General features: G+C 45.7%; 1 protein-coding gene across 1 annotated transcript in view; it reads left to right on the forward strand.

The window, feature by feature from the left end:
* Positions 1-1,785: 1,785 nt before the first annotated feature.
* pcsk2 (proprotein convertase subtilisin/kexin type 2) overlaps positions 1,786-22,419 on the forward strand; it is an 82,761-nt gene continuing 62,127 nt past the window's right edge. The window contains exon 1 of the mRNA XM_078230383.1: positions 1,786-2,174. Within this exon, the coding sequence (XP_078086509.1) occupies positions 1,998-2,174 (177 nt within the window). The 5' untranslated portion in view covers positions 1,786-1,997. The remainder of the gene's footprint in view (positions 2,175-22,419) is intronic.

Consider the following 22,419-nt stretch of genomic DNA (forward strand, 5'->3'; position numbering starts at 1 on the left):
TCCACACAAACAGTCACCCAACGCCGGAATTGAACCCGGGTCCCTGGCGCTGTGAGGCGGCAGTGCTAACCACTGTGCCACCGTGCCGCCCGTTCTTGCATTTAGCTCTGATGTTTCATACAAAAATATACCTGCATGTTTTGTTGATGACTGCATCTTATATTGCATAAAATTACGTCGAACCTACAACACAGAAACAGACCATTCACCCCAATGGGTCTATCCTGGTGATTATGTTCTATACAAGCTTCCTCTCATCTTGGGTCCTCTCATCCAATCAGCATATCCTTTCACTATCCTTTCACCCTGATATGATTATCCAGCTTCTCTTCAACTGGGTCTCTATTATTTCCTCTACCAGTGTTCTTGGCAGCAAATTCCACATTCTCCCCACTCTCTGGCTAAAGAAGTTTCTCCTGAATTCCTCTGTTGGATTTATCAGTGACTGTTCTATATTTATGGACTCCAGCTTTGGATTTCCCCACAATTGGAAACAGTTTTGATTCTCTCATGGCCTGTGCTCTTGCTGGCAATGTCAGCCTTTATTGGCCCTTGTTCCTTGCCCATCACAAAGATCTCAAATAGGTCAGTTTGCCTGTTCAATCTTCATTGACCAGTTCTGGCATCATCCGTGTCAATCATGTTTGCATTTTCTCCACTGTTCTCACAATGAGAGGGGTTGCATTCCAGAAGGCAGCTCACCACCACCTTCTGAAGGGGCAATTAGGGATGGGCAGCAAATGTCGGCTTGACTAGTGACGTCCACATCCCATAGAGGAATTGCAATCAGGAATATTGGGGCACTGACAGGGTTTGGCTGGCTAGCAGTTGGGATGCTAAGAGTGGAGGCCATTAATGAATAATTCTAAAATTCAATCATAGAAATATAGAATCCCTACAGTGCAAAAGAGGCCATTTGGCCCATTGAGTCTGAAACGACTCTCCAACAAAGCACCTTACTCAGAGCCTCCTCCCGCCCCACTCCCGTAACCCCACATGTTTATCCTACTAATCCCCCTAATCCCACACATCTTTGGACACTAAGGGTCAATTTACCATGGCCAATCCACCTGACCACAACAACTTTGGACACTAAGGGGCAATTTAGTGTGATCAATTAACCTAACCTGCCCACCTTTGGACACTAAGGGGCAATTTAGCATGGCTAATCCACCCAACCTGCACATCTTGGGACAGTAAGGGGTAATTTAGCAGGGACAAGCCACCCAACCTACACATCTTGAGACACCAAAGGGCAACTTAGTATGTCCAACCCACCTAACCTGCACATCACGAAAACTTAAAGACCACCAAAAACAATCTCAGTGAATGATCTGTAAACTGTAGAAATAATAAATACTCTAGGATACTCTGTGAGAGAGTCAGTGGAGACACGATGGGCCGAATGACCTCTTCTGCACTGGAGGGATTGTATGATGATGAATGGCACAACCAGGACCTCAGTGTGTGCCCAGTGGGTCTCTTGTTTGCCAACAGACAATGGCATGGGTGTCTTTTACAAGTGTGGGGGAATGGGTGGCAGTCCTCTCTCTCCCAGAAAGGGATTATTTTCCAGGGTCCATTTTAACTTCTATGTCACTCTGGTGTGAAACTGTGAATCATGCATGTTTTTTTCCCCCTCCCCCCTTCCCCTTCCCCTGAACGTTATCCTGAATGTTTAATGGCTTTGACGCGCCTTCGACGTGACCCAGTGAGGGAGCAGGGAATTTTCGACATGAATTATAGATCAGCCGCGGAAAAAGCAGGCTCTTTTTTAACCCCCCCACACAGAGAGAGAGAAAGGAACGAGGCGGTCCCTGGGCTGCATAGCTCCATCCTCCGCCAAGCTATTCAGGGGAAGAAGCCACTTCTCATAAAGTGTGGACAGCAGTTGTGCTAACGTTAGTGTCCAGTCCAGTCCTCCCTCCCCGCCTCTGTCTTTCTCTCTCTCTCTATCCGTCTGTGTGCTTGCAGCATTGACTCTGTGCCTGCGAGAGATGAAGGGAGGATTTATCAAGGATGTTCTCCTCTTGTTGCTCAATGCAGCAATTTTGGCACCAGCCGCGGCGCAGCAGAAGCTTTACACCAACCACTTCTTGGTGGAGTTAGCCGGAGAAGGGGATGATGTCGCCCAGCGAGTTGCAGCAGACACCGGCTTCATCGGTGTCAGGAAGGTAGGAATTGTGCATTTCAGCCCATGCAAGGAATAACATTAATCTAATCAGGCAGAGCTGTGCTAATTTGCCACCCACACTTATTGAAAACGCTGACAGTGTTATTTAGCATTCTGTTTTATCTCTGGAACCTAACCCGCATTCTGCACCATTCTCTCTTGCACTCAATATTTTGGAAATTGGCAAATTGCTCGGGAAACGTTCCCCCCTCTTTCGCTTTCATGGCGGGTAATAAAAAATATTGGGGTTGAAAATCTCCCCTGGTTAAAATAATATTAAAAGGTTATTTTTTTGCCTTTTTGGTTCAATAAAGTGTTGTGATGTCCAGCCATCAAATAGTGGTGGGTTATGTATCCACACAAGGGACTGGTCACTGGCATCCACAAAAACTTTCAGATCAGCCGCTCCTGAAGCGTGTTAGCCAGGATTCTTACTAAACACTTCTACATTTCAACTCATAAACCATCTGTCAGGCTGATCATCACCTTAACAAGGTTAATAATTCATCAACTTGAGCTGTCCCCTCCACCTCCCGGCCAGGTTGTCACTGACATTAAGAGATGCCCCTCTCACCCCCTGTTTATTTGGGCTGAGGTTAACTGTCCATTAATTCATAGAAACATAGGAACTAGAAGGAGGAGTAGACCATTCGGCCCTTTGAGCCTGCCCCGCCATTCATTTTGATCATGGCTGATCATCAAATTCAATATCCTGATCCCGCCTTCCCCCATATCCCTTGATCTCTTTAGCCGCAAAGCTATATCTAACTCTTACCCAGGTGGCACGGTGGCACACGGTTAGCACTGCTGCCTCACAGCTCCAGGGACTTGGGTTCACTTCCAGCCTCTGGTCACTATTGATGTGCAGTTTGCATATTCTCCCCGTGTCTGCGTCGGTTTCCTCTGGGTGCTCTGGGTTTCCTCCCACAGTCCAAATAATTCAGCCATGCTAAATTGGCCCTTAGATTAGCGGGGTAAATATGTGGGGTTACGAGAATAGGGCCTGCGTAGGATTGTTGTCAGTGCAGATTCGATGGGCCGAATGGCCTCCTTCAGCACTGTAGAGATTCTATGATTCTATGATTAATTCCTTCTTAAAATCAGACAACGTTTTGGCCTCAACTACTTGCTGTGGTAGTGAATTCCATACATTCACCACCCTCTGGGTGAAGAAATTTCTCCTCGCCTCAGTTCTAAAAGTTTTACCCCTTATCCTCAAACTATGACCCCTAGTTATGGACTCCTGGAATCTAGTTATGGATTCTTTCTGAATCTACCCCATCTAACCCTGTTAGAATTTTATAAGTTTCTATGAAAACCCCTATTCAGTCACTGAGATAACATGCAGAGCTGGTCTGTGGCTCTACAACCCTGTTAACTCTACATTTATGCTGGTGCTTATCTTAGTTTGGTCCAGCCAAGATTGAAATGGGTCTATATTTGTATCTGGAAAGAAATAGGAAAAGGCCTCTTGGGAGGGTGGGGAGGGGGGTTGTTGGGGGGGGGGGGGGGGTGGATGCACTAAACATCTGGGAGACAGGGAGTTCAGGGCACCTTTTGGAAACAATTATGATCTGTGTCATGACTGGGAGATGGGAGATGGTGTGCTTCGAGTAGTTGTTACAGCAACTCCCCTCCGACACACTTACACACACACACACACACAGCCCTGTGCTTCCAATGTACCCACTGCTGCTGTTGATGTTGTGAAACTGCAGTCTGATATAAAAACCCCAGTACAGAGAGAGTGGGAGAGAGGGTCCAGAGCTCAGGGAAGGTTAGATGCGGAAAATCATCACTCCATCGTCATCCCTGTAGATAAAAGCATCTCTGTCCAGCTACAGAGTGCGGGCAAGGTTCAAAATACAGATCCGGATCAATGATTTAAACATTGGGAAATCCATTGGAACTCTGAAAGCTATCGCTCAGGGAATGTAGCCTCTGAGTATAAATCCAATTGCAGGTTCCAATTCTCCAGAGAGAAACTCTAATACATTTGCCTTGTGGGTGGTTAATAGATGCCAGTAGAATTTCTGATGAGATGCATTGTAACCAACTCTTTAAAGCGTGTGTGTGGGTGTGTGTGTGTGGATGTGTGTGTGTGTGTGGGGGGGGGGGGCGGTTGGTGAATGTGAGAGGGGGAGGGAGTTGTATAAAGTGGGGTACATCTCACAATCTGAAGCTACATTGAGAGTGAAGGACCCATTCATTCAGCACCCGGCGCTGTTCCCACTCGGCGCTGTCCATGGTGCTGAATCCGGGGTGCTGATTCCCATAACTTTGAAACAACATTACTGCTCGGCGACCGCGGAGTTGTGATGAATGTTTTGAACTAGATATCCGCCTTTTGCGATGGTCAGTTTTAATAGAACTAAAACATTTATTGCCAAAAGACTTTGCAGCTGATCGTTTTTTCTCCAATCGTCCTTTGGGATTGACTCTCTAACCCTCTCGTCCAGACACAGTTTGACCAATATCCTAACCCTTCATTTGCGTTCAATTTGTACCGAGAGGGACAGGTACTTTATCATCAGAGAGCTATGTCTCTGGACGAATAGGAATTTCCTTACAATACAATCGCGCTTTGCTAAAATTGCGGCTTTTAATACTATAACATTTACTGTTGAGCGATATTCAACAACGTGCTTACATTCACTCAACAATATTCCACCTTGTCAAAAATATTAATATTTTCTGCAGAATGTTTCTTCATGGAGACTGATATCATCGGTAATTGGTAACATAGTGGGGACCCTGATTTATAAACATCACTTCAATTCGCCTTCAATTTCACAAGACTCTGTTTTCTCATTTACTTTCCCCAGTCAAGTCAATTTACCCTCCCAAATGACCTCCTAGTAAAATAGGACAGATTTTTATATTATTGTGTCACTAAATTCTGTTGCATTTTATCCATATTGGGCTCTTTACACTTTGTTTTTGCTTAAAGTGATGTTTTATTAAACCAATGTGGACATATACGGGGGTTGGGGGGGGGGGGGCGAGGACAGCAGGCTGAAGGGCTGAACGCTCAGAGCTCTGGAAAATACCTTCTGTCCCCTATAGCTCTTGATGTGGGAGTTATTTCAATTGCCCACTGAAAGCCGCCATGTACCTTTCCCCAGAGAGTGGTGAGAAGGTGGAACACGGAGAGTGCAGCAGACGAAGTGTGTTGGTGCATTGAAGGTTTAAGGGTTAGGTAGCTAAACACTGGAAGGGGGGAAGGGAATGGGGAGTTGTGTTTTGTCAAAAAACCACGAATGGGGTGTTGGTGTTGGGGGTAAGGGTGGCATTTGTTGCCCTCAGCTGGGGGGCTTGCTAGGTCATTTCATTGCTATGGGGTTGGAGTTTCAAGTAAGGCAGATTGGGTATAAATGAGAATGCTACTCCTTCGTTCATTAGTGAACCAGGTAGTTTAAGTCTTTCTAAATTAAGGACAATCCAGTAGTTTCATAGTCATCATTACTGGTGCCACTTTTAAAATATATATATGTACACACTTGGTTTATTTAATTGAATTTAAATTCCCAAGTTGACAGCTGGGGATTTGAATTCATGGCCTGGATTTTCTCAGAGTGGGGAAGACTCTGTGGACCTTTAATAATGGTGGGTAGGACCCAGATACGGAAGTTCCACACCCATTTCTGATAGTTCCAATTTCTACTGGGAGGGAGAGGGTGTGAATCGCTAGGTAGCAAGCCTGAACTCAGCGGGGCCATTGGAACTGAGTGCTGAGTTCATCATTTTGGCTGTTGCAAGGGCCTTAACATGCAATTGATGGAGTAGACATAAGTGCTCTTGAAGGGTGGATAAGGTCTGTATAACTATCAAACTCTGATTTTTTAAAGAATGTCCCACTTTTTAAACGTTGGGGTAAAGAAAAACGGGCTGCGGCTGTCAGCAAGAGTTTACAATCCCTCCATTGGCCTGCTTTGATTAGCAGATCTGATGGCTTAGAAAGTAAGGCATCTGTTTGTGCAGTTTCCATTGAGGTCTTTGTTGACACTTCCGTAGTGCTAGTATTAGGTGATTAGGAATGTTTGGCTGAGTTTCAAAAGCTAGAATGGAGATTCTGAGTTCACAATTTAATTAACTATTTAAATGATTAACTGTCTTTGATGTAGGGTTTAAATACAACTATGTTTTTATAGGAAATCACTTGCTTGAGGAGATTTAAGAGCTTTTAATGGATTTATGAGTGGGAGGTTTTTCTACTGTCAAGTGCATAGGAGTGAGAGCTGTATTAAATTGTTAGAATTTTAAAATCTCCACATGGCCCCTGAGGTTTGCTTGTGGTGGATACTGAGTAAATGACATGGAGAGTATGAGGTGTTGTGGGGGTGGGTGGGGGCATGAGTTGGCCTGGAAGGTATAAGAGGCCATTGGAATGGGTGGGGATGAGGGGACGTGAGGGGTGAGAGCTGGGGGCCTAACACCTATTAAAATAACTGGGGCAAAGACCAAGAATAACCAAGTGGGTCTTCTAACCAGGTTGCCTCAGCATCCATTACCCCTGTGGCTACCCAGGCTCTGCTTCCAAGATCACCACGCTTGGCACACATTCCCACCCCTCCCGGGCCTGTCAGAGCTAAAATCACATGATTCGGGATACCTTTCACAGAGGTGGGTTCAGCAATTTGGAAATTACTACACTACCTACCTTGGCGGCCAAATTCTGGCCCCATGTCCCTGGTTCATTAGCCCAGGTCTCTAGTTTACTGGTCCAGTAATGTAAATGCTACTGTTCCCTATTGCTGATAGGGTTCGATAAAGCAGGGTGGGAGGAGGCCCCTATCGAGCATTGACACCAGCATGGAGCAGTTGGTCTCAATGGCCTGTTTCTCTACTGTAAATTCTCTGATATGCTCACTTCATGCTCCACTTATTGTCACATTCCTAAGTTATTCTTAATATGAATTAGAGATTGGTGCTCTGGATGGATCCTGAACTCAATTAAAAATGAGAAGAACCAACAGAATTTTGAAGAATGAGAGTTGATTAATTGAAATTTACAAAATACTTAAAGGAACAGACAGGGTAGATGCAGATAAGATATTTTCCTTGGTTGGGGCACTTAGAACCAGGGGACATAATCTCAAAGTAAGGTGGATGCCACTTTGGACTGAGCTGAGGAGAAATTTCCTTACACAGAAGGTTGTGAATCTTTGGAATTCTCTATCCAGAGGGAAACTTAGTATTGAGCATGTTTAAGATAGAAATTGATAGATTTCGGATTCACAATAACATAAAGGGTAACATAGAAACATATAAGATGGGAGCAGGAGGAGGCCATTTGGCCCTTCGAGCCTGCTCCGCCATTCATCACGATCATGGCTGATCGTCCAACTCAATAGCCTAATCCTGCTTTCTCCCCATAACCTTTGATCCCATTCACCCCAAGTGCTATATCCAGCTGCCTCTTGAATGTATTCAATGTTTTAGCATCAACTATTTCCTGTGGTAAAGAATTTCACAGGCTCACCACTCTTTGGGTGAAGAAATGTTTCCTCATCTCCATCCTAAATAGTCTACCCCAAATCCTCAGACTGTGACCCCTGGTTCTGGACACTTCCACCATCGGGAACATCCTTCTTGCATCTACCCTATCTAGCCCTGTTAAAATTTTATAACTCTCTATGAGATTCATCCTCATTCGCCTGAAGCAAAAACAATCCTAACCTAGTCAATCTCTCCTCATACATCAGTCCTGCCAATCCCGGAATCAGTCTGGTAAATCTTCGCTGCACTCCCTCGAGAGCAAGGACATCCTTCCTCAGAAAAGGAGACCAAAACTGCACACAATATTCTAGGGTAATGAAGATAGTGTGGGTAAAAGACATTTACGCGTCTGATCAGTCATGATCGTATTGAATGGCGGAACAGGTTTGATGGGCTGAATGGCCTACTCCTGCTCCAATGTTCCTAAGTGCCACTTGTTGCATTGTTGATAACTCTTTTCATCATTTTACTGATGATCAAGAGTAGGCTGATGGGCAGTAATCAGCTGGGTTGGATTTGTCCTGCTTCTTGTGTGTAGGGCATACCTGGGCATTTTTCCACATTGCCAGGCAGATGCCAGTGTTGTAGCTGGATTGGAATAGCTTGACTAGAGCCACAGGTAGTTCTGGAGAACAGGTCTTCATTGCCTTTGCCAGAATGTTGTCAGGGCCCATGATGGCCTTTGCAGTATCCAGTGCCTTCAACCATTTCTTGACACCAGGTGGATTGTGAATCAAATTGGCTGAAGACTGGCATCTGTGATGCTGGGGACCTCTGGAGGAGCTACTGAAGATGGGGCGGCACGGTGGCACAGTGGTTAGCACTGCTGCCTCACAACACCAGTAACCTGGGTTCGTTTCCGGCCTCGGGTCACTGTGTAAGTGGAGTCTGCATATTCTCCTTGTGTCCGCGTGGGCTTCCTCCGGGTGCTCTGGTTTCCTCCCACAGTCTGCAGGTGGATTGACCATGCTAAATTGCCTCTTAGTGTCCCAAGATGTGTCGGTTAGGGGGATTAGCGGGGTAAATATGTGGAGTTACGGGGATAGGGTCGGGGACTGGGCCTGGGTAAGATGCTCTGTCAGAGAGTCCGTGCGGACTTGATGGGCTGAATGGCCTCCTTCTGCACCATAGGAATTCTATGCTTCTATTCCATGATTAAAGCTCACAAAATAATATAGATGACGGGGTAGCTCAGTGGATAATAAGGGTGTCAGGTCGGAAAAGCATTCTATAACTTGCTGATTGTATCACTACAATATTGATATTCTTTATTTAAATTAATTGATTTTTAAAAACTGTACATGTTTGGAATAATGTAGTCACATGAAAGCAATTCTATTGAATTTACAGCATGGGCTTTGGTTTATTAATTTGTGTTACCCCGGAGGACCTTCCTACATATGGATATTTCCATTTCTAAGTCTAGTGAATGCTTATTTTTGGCAGAGTTGCATTTTTCTACTTACCAGTGAGTGATTTTCACTTTTGATCATGCGATTGAGCACCAAACAGCAGAAAGTAACTCTGTGGAGAAGTGAATCGCACTGATCCTGTTGTGAATGTTATGTGTGGTAAGGAAATCCAGCCTCTGCTTTTATATCGCAAGAACCTCTGCTCATTTACTGCCAAGTAAAGCACGGATTGTGCAGATGCTGCACTTCTCAAAGTGCCGGATGCTTCTGAAACTGACCAGTACATTCCAGTTTCCAAAATTGATCTTTCCAAACAGCAATTACATTTCACTGGGCTGGTATTAACTTAATTGAACTGTGTGATCCAGCGAAACACAGCCTAAACTTGAAGTAAGTGATAGACAGAGCTAAGCAATGCCACAACCAATGGATCAGATCTAAGCTCTGCAGTCCCAGAAGGGAAGAAAAACAGTAAAATGGGGAAGATACTGGCCTGAACTGGTCTTGTATACTTTAAAATGGAACGCCAGTAAAACATGGAAATGAGAATACTGGTTCCCCAAACTTTCTTTTCCTTCTGGAGTCCAAAGATGTGCGGGTTAGGTGCATTGGCCATGCTAAATCACCCCTTAGTGTCCCAGGATGCATAAGTTAGAGGGATTAGCCCTGTGGGGTTACAGGGATAGGGCCTGGGTGGGATTGTTGTTGGTGCAGACTCGATGGGCTGAATGGCCTCCTTCTGCACTGTAGGGATTCTATGACGCTGTCACAGCCAGTCTTGAATGCCAGTGGGCAATTAAACAACTCACTAGAGGGGGAAACTCCACAAATAAAGGCCCTCCCCCAGTTTGCTTAATCCCTCTTCATAAGACAGTCCCGCCACCCCGGAACAAGTCTAGTGAACATTTGTTGCACTCCCTCTATGGCAATAATATCCTTTCTGAGGTAAGGGGACGAAAACGGTACACAGTACTCCAGGTGAGGTCTAAACAAGTTCCCGTACAATTGAAGTAGGAATCACTACTCCCATACTCAAATCTTCTTGCAACAAAGGATAACATTCCATTACCCGTCCTAATAGCTTGCTGCGCCTGCACTCCCAAGCATCCAACATCAGTGGTGCCATCAAAAAGGGTAAGCAGCCAATCACAGTGAAGTATCCTCACAGACAGCAAGCCAGGAAGTGAAATGTACTGAAGTTTTTACCTTTAAGTACAATTTTACCAAGAGTGAAATAAATGTTAGGGACATACATTAAGTTGTAATATTGTAAACAAATGTATTTAAAATATACATTTTTATCAAAATGGGGTAATTTGTCAGGCCCACTTCAATTAACAAAATACAGCTGCGTTTGTGATTTTTAATTGAGTTCTGTTTGGGCAAGTCTGGAACAATTCACTCAATGGGGAAGTGTGGAATCACAGAGAGCAATTTCTGGATTTCTGTGTGTAACCACGTGTATGCAGACTCCTGAAGCTGGATCTCAGATGAGTGGTGAGACAGTCATTATCACCACAAAACCTGGGCCATAACCTCTGATAAGGAATAAAATCTGGATACGAGTTAGTAAAATATAAACCTTGTTTAAATAACATTCATTTTATTGAGATTTTTGAATGAAAAGAGATACGTAGGAAACGCACGTATAGGATAAAGATGGCTGATATAAAGAAGTAACTGGAACAAACATTTCTGTTGATGAAATCTATCTCAACCCTTTTCATAGAATCATAGAATCTCTACAGTTCAGAAGGAGGCCATTCCAGTCTGCACCAACCACAATAACACTTTGGCCTTATCTCCGCAACCCCGCACATTTACCCTGCTAATCCCCTGACACTAAGGGGCACTCTAGCATAGCCAATCAACCTAACCCGCACATCTTTTGACTGTGGAAGGAAACTGGAACACTTGGAGGAAGCCTACATAGACACGGAGAGAACGTGCAGACTCCGCACAGACAGCGACCCGGAGGCTGGAATTGAACCCAGGTTCCTGGCGCTGTGCTAACCACCATGCCACCGTGCCACTGATGTTCTCGCATCTTCTAACACCATCAGAACCCTTTCAGTACAACCAATGTACTGAAAGGGTGTGTATTTTTCTGGGTATGTGTTTTGCACATAATCTGATTTAATCCAAGACTTTGACTCTGTAAATTAAATACGTTTCCTGTATACTTTTCCGAAAAAGGGTTGGAGTGCTAAGTAATTTGTATTGTAGGACTTTAGAATGGGTTAGAGATTAAATGCAGGCAGACTCGTGAATTGTCATTAAAGGAGGTTTTAATTACAGCTAATTAAGAAAATTTACATAGTTACCCCAATCCTATGGTGCGATCAGATTTTTGACTTGATTTTCATAATTAAACCCAAGATATCACTTGTTCTTCATCTTTTGAGCTTTATGTCTTTGAATCAGAATATAATTCTATGAATATAGTTTATTGCATAAGTTGTAGAAGGAATAACCGAGAGAAATTTCTTCACCCAGAGGGTGGTGAATGTATGGAATTCACTACCACAGAAAGTAGTTGAGGCCAAAACATTGTGTGATTTCAAGAAGAAATTAGATATAGCTCTTGGGGCTACAGGGTTCAAGGGATTTGGGGGGAAGGCAGGATCAGGATATTGAATTTGATGATCAGCCATGATCAAAATGAATGGCGGAGCAGGCTCGAAGGGCCGAATGGCCTCCTCCTGCTTCTAGTTTCTATGTTTCTATGTTTCAGTGAACTTTATGGTGGGCAGCAGAAGATTGTCTTTAGCAGGGTAACTAAGATAACTAAGAACAGGATAGTTAAAGTTATAACAAGATAACTGAGATCATTGAGAGCAGGATAGGTATAGTTATAACAGGATAACTGTAATGACTTCAGTCAGGCCATTGAGATTGGCCTATTGGAGTATGAACTCCCTGATTAAGGATCCAATTGATGGGCCAATCAGTCTTTCCCTTGTCCTTAACCGGGCGTGTCAGTTCCTCTGACACCCCCGAAGATAGACTGCTGACTGATAGCACTCTGTGTCTTGCTGTTAGAGTTTGTAAATAAAGGGATTTTGGTGAAGGGACATATACTTGATTGGAATGCACTGGTTGATGAGGACATTCCCACAGTCGCACTCTGAGGTATATTTTATGACTGAGGTTTGTGTTAAAACCCTCTTTGAATTTTTCTAATGCAGGTGCTGAGCCGTCATACAAAACCTGCCAAAACAAATGCAATGTTAGACGCTGCAGTTTGCGGCCAGCGCCACTTCTATTAGAAGTTGATTTATTAGTTTCACAAGTAGGCTTACATTAACACCGCAATGAAGTTACTGTGAAAATCCCCTCGTTGCCACACTCCAGCGCCTGTTTGGTACACTGAGGGAGAATTTAGCACGGCCAATGCACCTAACTAGCACGTCTTTCAGAGAAAACCGGAGCCCCCGGAGGAAACCCACGCAGACAGGGGGAGAACGTGCAGACTTTGCACAGACAGTGACCCAAGCCGGGAATTGAACCCGTGTTCCTGGCACGGTGAGGCAGCAGTGCTAACCACTGTGCCACCGCGCCACCCTATTATTTCCAATATACATTACCAATGCATCTCATTTTATGACAGGAAGTTGCCGCGTCCTTTTCCGGACCCGGGATTATGATTTTGAGAAAACGGCCAAGCCGACACAAGGTCGAAGAATGCCAGAAACATCCAGCATGCCAGGCAGAGTCTGCGTAGGGATCAAACAAGTTCATGTTTGAGGCAGGACCGTGGGTTGAGCAGCCAAGAGTCCCGAATGGTCAGCTTGGCTTTCCTGTCTTGAGAAACCTGCCAAGTACTTCTTGCAATCTCTGCTTTTGTTTCAGATTTCAGACATCTGCAGTATTTTGAATTTTTTGCTGATCCAATGCCACAGAATGGCTAAGAACTATAAAAGCAATGATTATGTCTAATTGGAACAGTGCATGTTATATCTGACAGCCAGATTTCCCATCCTGGGGTGATGCTAAGTAATTCCGTAAATTACATTTTCTTCTGGATCTATTAAGAGAGGGCTGGAATCATTTGAGTTGATGTAATAATTGTAAATGTTATAAAAAGGATTCATAACTGTTCCTGATTTTATTCACACAGCTTTGCAATAACCTGCAGAGCAGCTAAAAGTAGCAGAATGTTGAATAGTATGCGCCACCTGCTTTCTCCGTGTAGCATTTCTTTTATTGAATTGGTGTTCTGAAACCATAACTAAGCAAAAAAGAAAATGCATCTAACAGACTGCAGGAAAGATTCCAATAGAGTTAATATACACTCAGAATTCACAACGTGTTCAGTGCAGTTCTGTATTTTATGAAAGCAACAGAGAGAAGCTGGGATTTTCTGACCCTGGGGCGGGCAGGGTGGCACAGTGGTTAGCGACTGCTGCCTCACAGCACCAGGGACCCGGGTTCGATTCCCGGCTTGGGTCACTGTCAGTGCAAAGTCTGCATATTCTCCCTGTGTCTGCGTGGGTTTCCTCCGGGTGCTCCAGTTTCCTCCTATAGTCCAAAGATGTGCAGGTTAGGCGAATTGGCCATGCTAAATTCTCCCTCAGTGCACCCGAACAGGCGCCAGAGTGTGGCGACTAGGGGATTTTCACAGTAATTTCATTGCAGTGTTAATGTAAGCCTATGTGTGACTAATAAATAAACTTTACTTGACTGTCGTATCGGGACATGTCACGTGGGATGTGGCGGCCCAGTCAAAGTCCACTGACTTTCAGTGGGACTGGTCGATTCCTGGTTTGGGTCGCTGTCTGTGCGGAGTTTGCACGTTCTTCCCGTGGGTTTCCTCCGGGTGCTCCAGTTTCCTTCCACAGTTCAAAGATATGCGGGTTAGATGCATTGACCATGCTAAATTCTCCCTCAGTGTTACCCGAACAGGTGCCGGAGTGTGGCGACTAGGGAATTTTCACAGTAACTTCATTGCAGTGTTAATGTAAACCGACTTGTGACACTAATAAATAAACTAAACTAAACTATAGGGTTAAATTTTCTGGTCCTGTCCATCGCAGGAATTGCGGGACAGGAAATTTGGTGGACCTTGGGTGGGAATTTCCGGTCTTGGGTTGACGTGGCTGGAAAATCTCGCCCACAGTCTCCATTGGAATGTGATAAGGCCATTCAGCCCCTCAGGTCTATTCGGCCATTCAATCAGATCATGGATATTCTGTGGGTGGGATTTCCTGGCCGCGCTCACCCCAAAACTGGAAAATCCCTCCCGAGGTCAACGGACCTTTCTATGGTCCACCCCTTTCTATGGTCCACCCCTTTTGCCCACGACGATTCCCACGGTGGCAAGACGGGAAAATTCCCCCTGTATCTCGACTCCCCCCAGAAGACTCCACTCCCTATTCTGTTCCCAACAAAAGCCTAGCAATCACAATTTCCAAAATTTCAATTCCCCCTGCATCCAAAGCCTGTCGGGTTTCAGATTTACAAACCCGTTTGCACATTTGCAGACTGCGTCCTCTTTATTCTGGATCCCCCTACCAGACGGGGTGCTTTAATGCACCCATACTTCCAAATCCCACTACCATTTTAAAGAACTCAGTCAGATCACCCTCAGTGCTCTAAACTCAGGGGAATATAATACACCCCATCATTATACCAAAGGTCTTTATATCTTTCCCGAAGCGACGTTCCCAAAATTGGATGCGCTACTCCAGGTGCATCTCTGAGCTGGACTGAAGCATCACTTCCCCACTTTGGAATTGCAACTTCCTTGAGATAAGTATTCCAAGAACCTTTTTCACTTTTTTTATAGCGAAGCACTAGCTTTTAGCGATCTGTCTCTTGACGCGTTAATGTTCCCACACCTCTGTAGCTCCTCATCTCTCACCATTAACAACATGTTCTATTGCTAACCTGCATCCTCACAATTTACCAGATTTCCCAGCAGCTGCTAAAGTACTGTACTTTCACCTAATGTATATGTATTTTCAACTTGTATCTTTAACCGACACAACTTACTGTAGCCCCTTTACCCTCCCACCAAACTATAAAACAAAGTTACGGCCAATTCACTGGCCTTTATCATCTTTACTAATAACCTTTCTGTGGAACCTAATCCGATACCTTCGAGAAATCTCCATGAATAACATCCAGAAACCCTCCCCTATTTACTTTGTCAGGTGACTGCACCTGATGAAGGGGCAGTGCTCCGAAAGCTCGTGATTCCAAATAAACCTGCGAGACTTTAACCTGGTGTTGTGAAACTTCTTAATGCACCTTGTCAGTGACCTCCTCAAAAAACTCAACAGAATTACCACAAATTCATATGAAAGCAAAATACTGCGGGTGCTGGGATCTGAAACAGAAGCAGAAAATGCCAGAAAATCCCAGCAGGGTTGACAGCGTCTGTGGAGGAAGAGAATAGAGCCAATGTTTTGAGATTGGACCATCAAAGCCAATGGGGGCAATGTGCAATGAGGGCTGTACAATGGGGAGGAAGGTGTAGAGTGAGGGTTCACAATGGGAGGCAGAGGGGTAAGGTGGCGGATGAGGGAAGATGAACAATGGAAGATGGAGGGAAACTAGACCCCATCAACGCTGCAAGAAAAGCTCACAACCAGGGGGTGAGAGAGATACCCATGGGTTGCACAGTGGTTAACACAGCTGCCTCACAGTGCCAGGGACCCGGGTTCGATTCCCGACTTGGATCACTGTCTGTGTGGAGTCTGCATGTTCTCCCTGTGTCTGCGTGGGTTTCCTCCGGGTGCTCTGATTTCCTCCCACTATCCGAATCTCCGTGCTGGCTAGGTGCATTGGCCGTGCTAAATTTTCCCTCGGGTATCCGAACAAGCGCCGGAGTGTGGCGACTAGGGAATTTTCACAGTCACTTCATTGCAGTGTTAATGTAAGCCAACTTGTGACACTAATAAATAAACTTTAAACTTCAGAAACACTGTTTACAGGAAGGGGGTGGATGAAGACTCCAGGGGCAGTGGGTAGAGATTTGAATGGGATATGGGCGCCTCGGGGGAAGGGTGATGGGCTCGGGGGCAAGGTGTTTGAATCAAGGAGCAGAATTCTTCTTGAAGCTGCTAGCCTTTTCCCTCTGGATTACTGACATCCTGCACTGTCTGGTGAAGACAGACGGGCTGGAGAGAGTGTCACAGAGTCATAGAGTCATAGAGGTTTACAGCATGGAAACAGGCCCTTCGGCCCAACTTGTCCATGCCACCCCTTTTTTTACCACTAAGCTAGTCCCAATTGCCTGCATTTGGTCCATATCCCTCTGTACCCATCTTATTATGTAACTGTCTAAATGCTTTTTAAAAGACAAAATTGTACCCGCCTCTACTGCTACCTCTGGAAGCACAGTCCAAACACTCACCACCCTCTGTGTGAAAAAATTGCCCCTCTGGACCCTTTTGTATCTCTCCCCTCTCACCTTAAACCTATGCCCTCTAGTTTTTGACTCCCCTACCTTTGGGGAAAGATGTTGACTATCTAGCTGATCTGTGCCCCTCATTATTTTATAGACCTCTATAAGATCACCCCTCAGCCTTCTACGTTCCAGAGAAAAAAGTCCCAGTCTATCCAGCCTCTCCTTATAACTCAAACCATCAAGTCCTGGTAGCATCCTAGTAAATCTTTTATGATATGAGTGTGGTGGACTGGTATTTAAATATGACACCACGAACTTCAAACCTGTTAGCTCAGGGTGGGTGGACATTTCAGCTGGTCCACACGGAGAGTCAGAGGCGAACTTGTCTGTGCATAATTAATGAGGTTGCAAGTGCTAAATCTGGCAACCATTCCAGTCAGTGAGACAGGCGCTGGGTTAGATGCTCTTTCAGAGAGTCAGTGCAGACTCGATGGGCCGAACGGCATCCTTCTGCACTGTAGGCATCCTACGGATCATTATTACTAACTCATTGTTATTGCTTACTAATTTTGACTCTTTATTTCTCCAGAGCTGATCTGGGTGAGGAGGGGGCAAGGGTGGGGTGCTGGCGAGGATGGTATGCTTGTGGTCATCGATTCTTTTGTCGACTCAGTTTAAATTTTAAGTTTAAGTTTATTTACTGGTGTCACAAGTAGGCTTACATTAATACCGCAATGAAATTACTGTGAAAATCCCGTGGTGGCCACACTCCGGTGCCTGTTCGGGTACACTGAGGGAGAATTTAGCACGGCCAATGCACCTAACCAGCACATCTTTTGGACTGTGGAAGGAAACCGGAGCACCTGGAGGAAACCCACGCAGACACGAGGAGAACGTGCAGACTCCGCACAGACAGTGACCCAAGCCGGGAATCAAACCCGCGTCCCTGGCGCTGTGAGGCAGGAGTGCTAACCACTGTGCCACTGTGCCCGCCCTTACACCCTTACGGTATGTACAGCTGGAGATAACCAGAATAGTAAAACTCAAATACTTGAGTGTCTAATTGAGAAAACCCCAGAGATCCTTTTGAGAACTGACGGTTAGCCTGCTGAAGCCTTGGAGATGCCAGAGATTTGTTTAAGGCAAACATGGTTAGGAGCCGGGGTGTGAGATAAACACAATATTGAAATGTGTAAGCGGGGCAAGTAGCAGAATATAAAATACCGCAGAAGCTGGAAATCTGAAATAAATGATAAAATGTTCAGCAGGTCAGACAGCTTCTGTGGAGAGAGAAGCAGGGTTAATGTTCCAGATCAATGATTTAGAATCATAGAATCCTACAGTGCAGCAGGAGGCCATTCGGCCCTTCAAGTCTACACTGACCACAATCCCACCCGGGGCCTATCCCCACAACCCTATGTATTTACCCTAGCTAGTCCTCCGACACTAAGAGGCAATTTAGCATGGCCAATCCACCTAACCCGCACATCTTTGGAGTGTGGGAGGAAACCGGAGCACCCGGAGGAAACCCATGCAGACATGGGGAGAATGTGCAAACTCCACACAGACAGTGACCCAAGCTGGGAATCGTACCCAGCTCCGTAGCGCTGTGAGGGAGCAGTGCTAACCACTGTGTCACCATGCCGCCCTTCCTTCGGAACTGGAACTAGACATGTAGCAGGTCTGTAAGCAAGTGGACAGAGAGAGGGAAAGGCGGAGGGGGGGGGGGGGGGCAAAAAATTAATCAAATTGGGAGGTCTATTAGTGTCACAGGGCAAGAGAGATTAAATGACAAAAGGGATAATGGTGTGAGAACATAAGGACATAATAAATAGGGGCGACACGGTGGCACAGTGGTTAGCACTGCTGCCTCACAGCGCCAGGGACCCGGGTTCAATTCCCAGCTTGGGTCACTCTCTGTGCAGAGTCTGCACATTCTCCCCATGTCTGCATGGGTTTCCTCCGGGTGCTCTGGTTTCCTCCCACAGTCTGAAAGACGCGCTGGTTAGGCGCAATGGCCGTGTTAAATTCTCCCTCAGTGTACCCGAACAGGCGCCAGGGTGTGGCGACGAGGGGATTTTCATAGTAACTTCATTGCCGTGTTAGTAAGCCTGCTTGTGACACTAATAAATAAAAATAAATAGGAACAGGAGGAGACCAGACAGCCCCTCGAGCCTGTCCATTACTCATAATGATCATGGCTGACCTTAGCCTTCAGATCCGCCTTTCTGCCCGCTGTCCATATCCCTTAAATCAAAACTCTGTGGCGAAGGAGGGTGATAATGGGAGAAACAAGGAATTGGTCTGGAGGAGGTGTGAATGGCAGCTGCCAAATCATTCTCAGGAATTGCTGCAGTGATGAAATTGAGACACTTTACTGACTGCGGCAGGCTGGAAAGTACCTCCATCTGAAGTGAGCCGTTGTCCCTCGGGTTTGCTGCATTGGAACAGTGGAATGGAAATGGAAATGACAAGTGTGTAAAAGCAACAGCTGAATCCGAGTGTGGAAAATGGGAAAGACACCAGTCCGAGATTCTCCTCTCGGTGAGAGGTCCCTCCCACGCACTGCCAGCTGTGAGTGATAAACTTTAGCCCTCATTTGGGATGTCAGCGCTGATTGTGAAAGTGCTGTACCAACTGTCCACTCCCAGGTGACCTCTGACTGGCAGTTCTAAAGTTTTAAGAATAAAACTTTGTGGATGCTGGAAATCTGTAACAGAAACACAGGCTGGAATCTTCCAGCATTAGTTAATTTTTCAGGAGGCAGGTGCCTTTTTTTTTAAAAGTAAAGTTTATTTATTAGTGTCACAAGTGAGGCTTACATTAACACTGCAATGAAGTTACTGGGAAAATCCTCTAGTCGCCACACTCCGGCGCCTGTTCAGTACACTAAGGGAGAATTTAGCATGGCTAATGCATCTAACCAGCACGTCTTTGGAGTGTGGGAGGAAACTGGAGCACCCGGAGGAAAGCCACGCAGGCACAGGGAGAACATGCTAACTCCACACAGACCCTGACACTGTGAGGCAGCAGTGCTAATCACTGTGCCACTGTGCTGCCCCTTGTTTCCGACTCTTTGTGGATCTGCCGGGTGCAATCTGGGGTAGCAAGACGGTACAGTGGGTTAGCACTGCTGCCTCACAGCACCAGGGAGCTGAGTTCCATTCCTGGCTTGGGTCACTGTCTGTGTGGAATCTGCACGTTCTCCCCGTGTCTGTGTGGGTTTCCTCCGGGTGCCCCGGTTTCCTCGCACACTCCAAAGATGTGTGGGTTAGATGGATTGGCCGTGCTAAATTGCCCTTTAGTGTTAGGGCGACTAGCTAGGGTAAATGTATGGGGTTATGGGGATAGGGCCTGGGTGGGATTGTGGTCAGTGCAGACTCAATGGGCCAAATGGCCTCCTTCTGCACTGTAGGTTTCTATGGACCTTACGGCCTCCTAATCGGTAGCGTCCAAGTCCTCTGTCCAATCAAAGATGGCGAGCAGCTTCCTGAGGATGCCGGCCAGTCAGAGCTTGCACAGTTTGGGATAGCCGTCAGACAGACAGGAGAGCGTGAAGGCCCCTCAACATGGAAGAGACCCTTGGAAATGCCCACCAAGCTCCAAAAATAACCAGAGCCAAAGCTGCTGCGGGCCCTCAGATCAGAGGGAAAACTCCTCTGGAGGAATAGTTTGGGTTATGTGTTTGTGTGCATTGTTTCATATTCATGGCCTAAGGGTATGGAGCCTCTGATTCTGAGGGTCACTGAGGCTGCTGCTGGGATTTAATTTGATTTGAGTTATTATTGTCACATGTATTAGCCATTTTATCTTCCTGGTTCCTGCCCAGGGGCGACATGGTGGCACAGTGGTTCGCACTGCTGCCTCACAGCACCAGGGACCCAGGTTCGATTCCGGTCTCGGGTCACTGTCTGTGCGGAGTCTGCACGTTCTCCCCGAGTCTGCGTGGGTTTCCTCCGGGTGCTCCAGTTTCCTCCCACAGTCCGAAAGCCATGCTGGTTAGGTGGTTTGGCTGTGCTAAATTGTTACGTGCATGAGGGTGCGCACTGTCGAATTTACATTTGTGTAATTTATTCAGGTGTAGGAGTTGGTGCAAGTTCCTGCTTCGCTCAGAACTGTCTCAGTTAATGCTTTGCAATTAGCGTGACAGAATACATTATGGTAATGTTGGTCCAAATGTATTCCCCTGACTCATTGGTAATATAAATATCTTCATCAACATTTGGAACTCAGCAGTTAGACACGAGCGAGAGAGCTGAAGGAGTTGGGGGGGGAAAAGAATGGTTACAAAATCTACGGATCACCAATGGGATGTTTTGGTAAAAGGAGAATGCATTGTTGTCAAATAAATTAATGCCACTTTGCATAAATAGAAACTACCTCATGTTTCCCCAAACTTTGTACGATTAGGGAGGTTACGAATTAAGAGATAATTGGATAGAATATTTTGAAATTCAGGGATGGGCCAGAGTAGATAGAAACTGATCCGTTATGTTGACTGAGGGGTTGGAATAAGAGCACATGGATATATAAGAACGTAAGAAATAGGAACAGGAACAGGCCATTCAGCAGCTTAGGCTTGTTTATCCTCATAAGATCATGGTCAAACTTTTAATTTGATTTGATTTATTATTTTCACATGTATTAACATACAGTGAAAAGTATTGTTTCTTGCGTGTTATACAGACAAAGCATACCATTCATAGAGAAGGAAAAGAGAGAGTGCAGAATGTAGTGTTACAGTCATAGCTAGGGTGTAGAGAAAGATCAACTTACTGCGAGATGGGTCTATTCAAAAGTCTGACAGCAGCAGGGAAGAAGCTGTTCTTGTGTCAGTTGGTACGTGACCTCAGACTTTTGTATTTTTTTCCCGAAAGAAGAAGGTGGAAGAGAGAATGTCCGGGGTGCGTGAGGTCCTTAATTATGCTGGCTGCTTTTCCGAGGCAGCAGGAAGTGTAGACAGAGTCAATGGATGGGAGGCTGGTTTATGTGATGGATTGGGCTACATTCACGACCCTTTGTAGTTTCTTGCAGTCTTGGACATCTGCATCAACTCCACTTTCTGACCCTAACCCCAAATCCCTTGACCCCTTACTGCGCAAAAATCTGTCAACCTCAGTCTCGAATGCACCCAATGACTGAATATCCTCAGCCCTCTGGGGTAGAGAATTCCAAAGATTCACAACTCTCTGAGCAAAGGCATTTCTCCTCAACTCAGTCCTAAATGACCAACCCCTTATCCTGGGATTATGACCAATGATGGTCAACCCCGAAGCAATCCAAAGGTTCCCTTGCAGGTCCCGCACACATTGACTGTTTCCAATTACTACACACCAAATAATTTACCTCAAAGGAGTCATTCACTTCAACAAATAATCTGCACATTTCAAAAAATAAATGGAGGATACATTGACTGTGGACCGCTAGCTCAAGGTCAGAGATTCCCAAACTGTGGATCACGACCCCCACTGGGGTGGTGGGGCAAGCAACTGGGATCATGAACTCCGAGGCAGCAAATATGGCTATGGAGCAGAGACTCAGATGTTTCAGTCCTGGGATTTGATTTATTATTGTCACATGTATCAGTATACCATGAAATGTATCGTTTCTTGCATGCTATACAGGCAAAGCATACTGTTCATAGAGTACATAGCGGAGAAGGAGAGCAGAATGTAGTGTTACAGTCATCGCTAGGATGTAGAGAAAGATCAACGTTGTCTCTGAGGCCCTTTGCCAGATGTGCACAGTAGTTCGCTCTGCTGCCTCACAGCACCAGGGACCCGGGTTCAATTCCCAGCTTGGGTCACTGCCTGTGTGGAGTTGGCACATTCTCCCCCTGTCTGCATGGGTTTCCTCCGGGTGCTCCAGTTTCCTCCCACACTCCAAAGATTGGCCATGCTAAATTGCCCCTTAATGTCAGGCGGTTAGTAGAGTTATGGGGGATAGGGCCTGGGTGGGATTGTGGTTGGTGCAGACTCGAT

Source organism: Mustelus asterias, chromosome 15, assembly GCF_964213995.1.
Source record: "Mustelus asterias chromosome 15, sMusAst1.hap1.1, whole genome shotgun sequence".
In the NCBI taxonomy this organism is placed as follows: domain Eukaryota; kingdom Metazoa; phylum Chordata; class Chondrichthyes; order Carcharhiniformes; family Triakidae; genus Mustelus; species Mustelus asterias.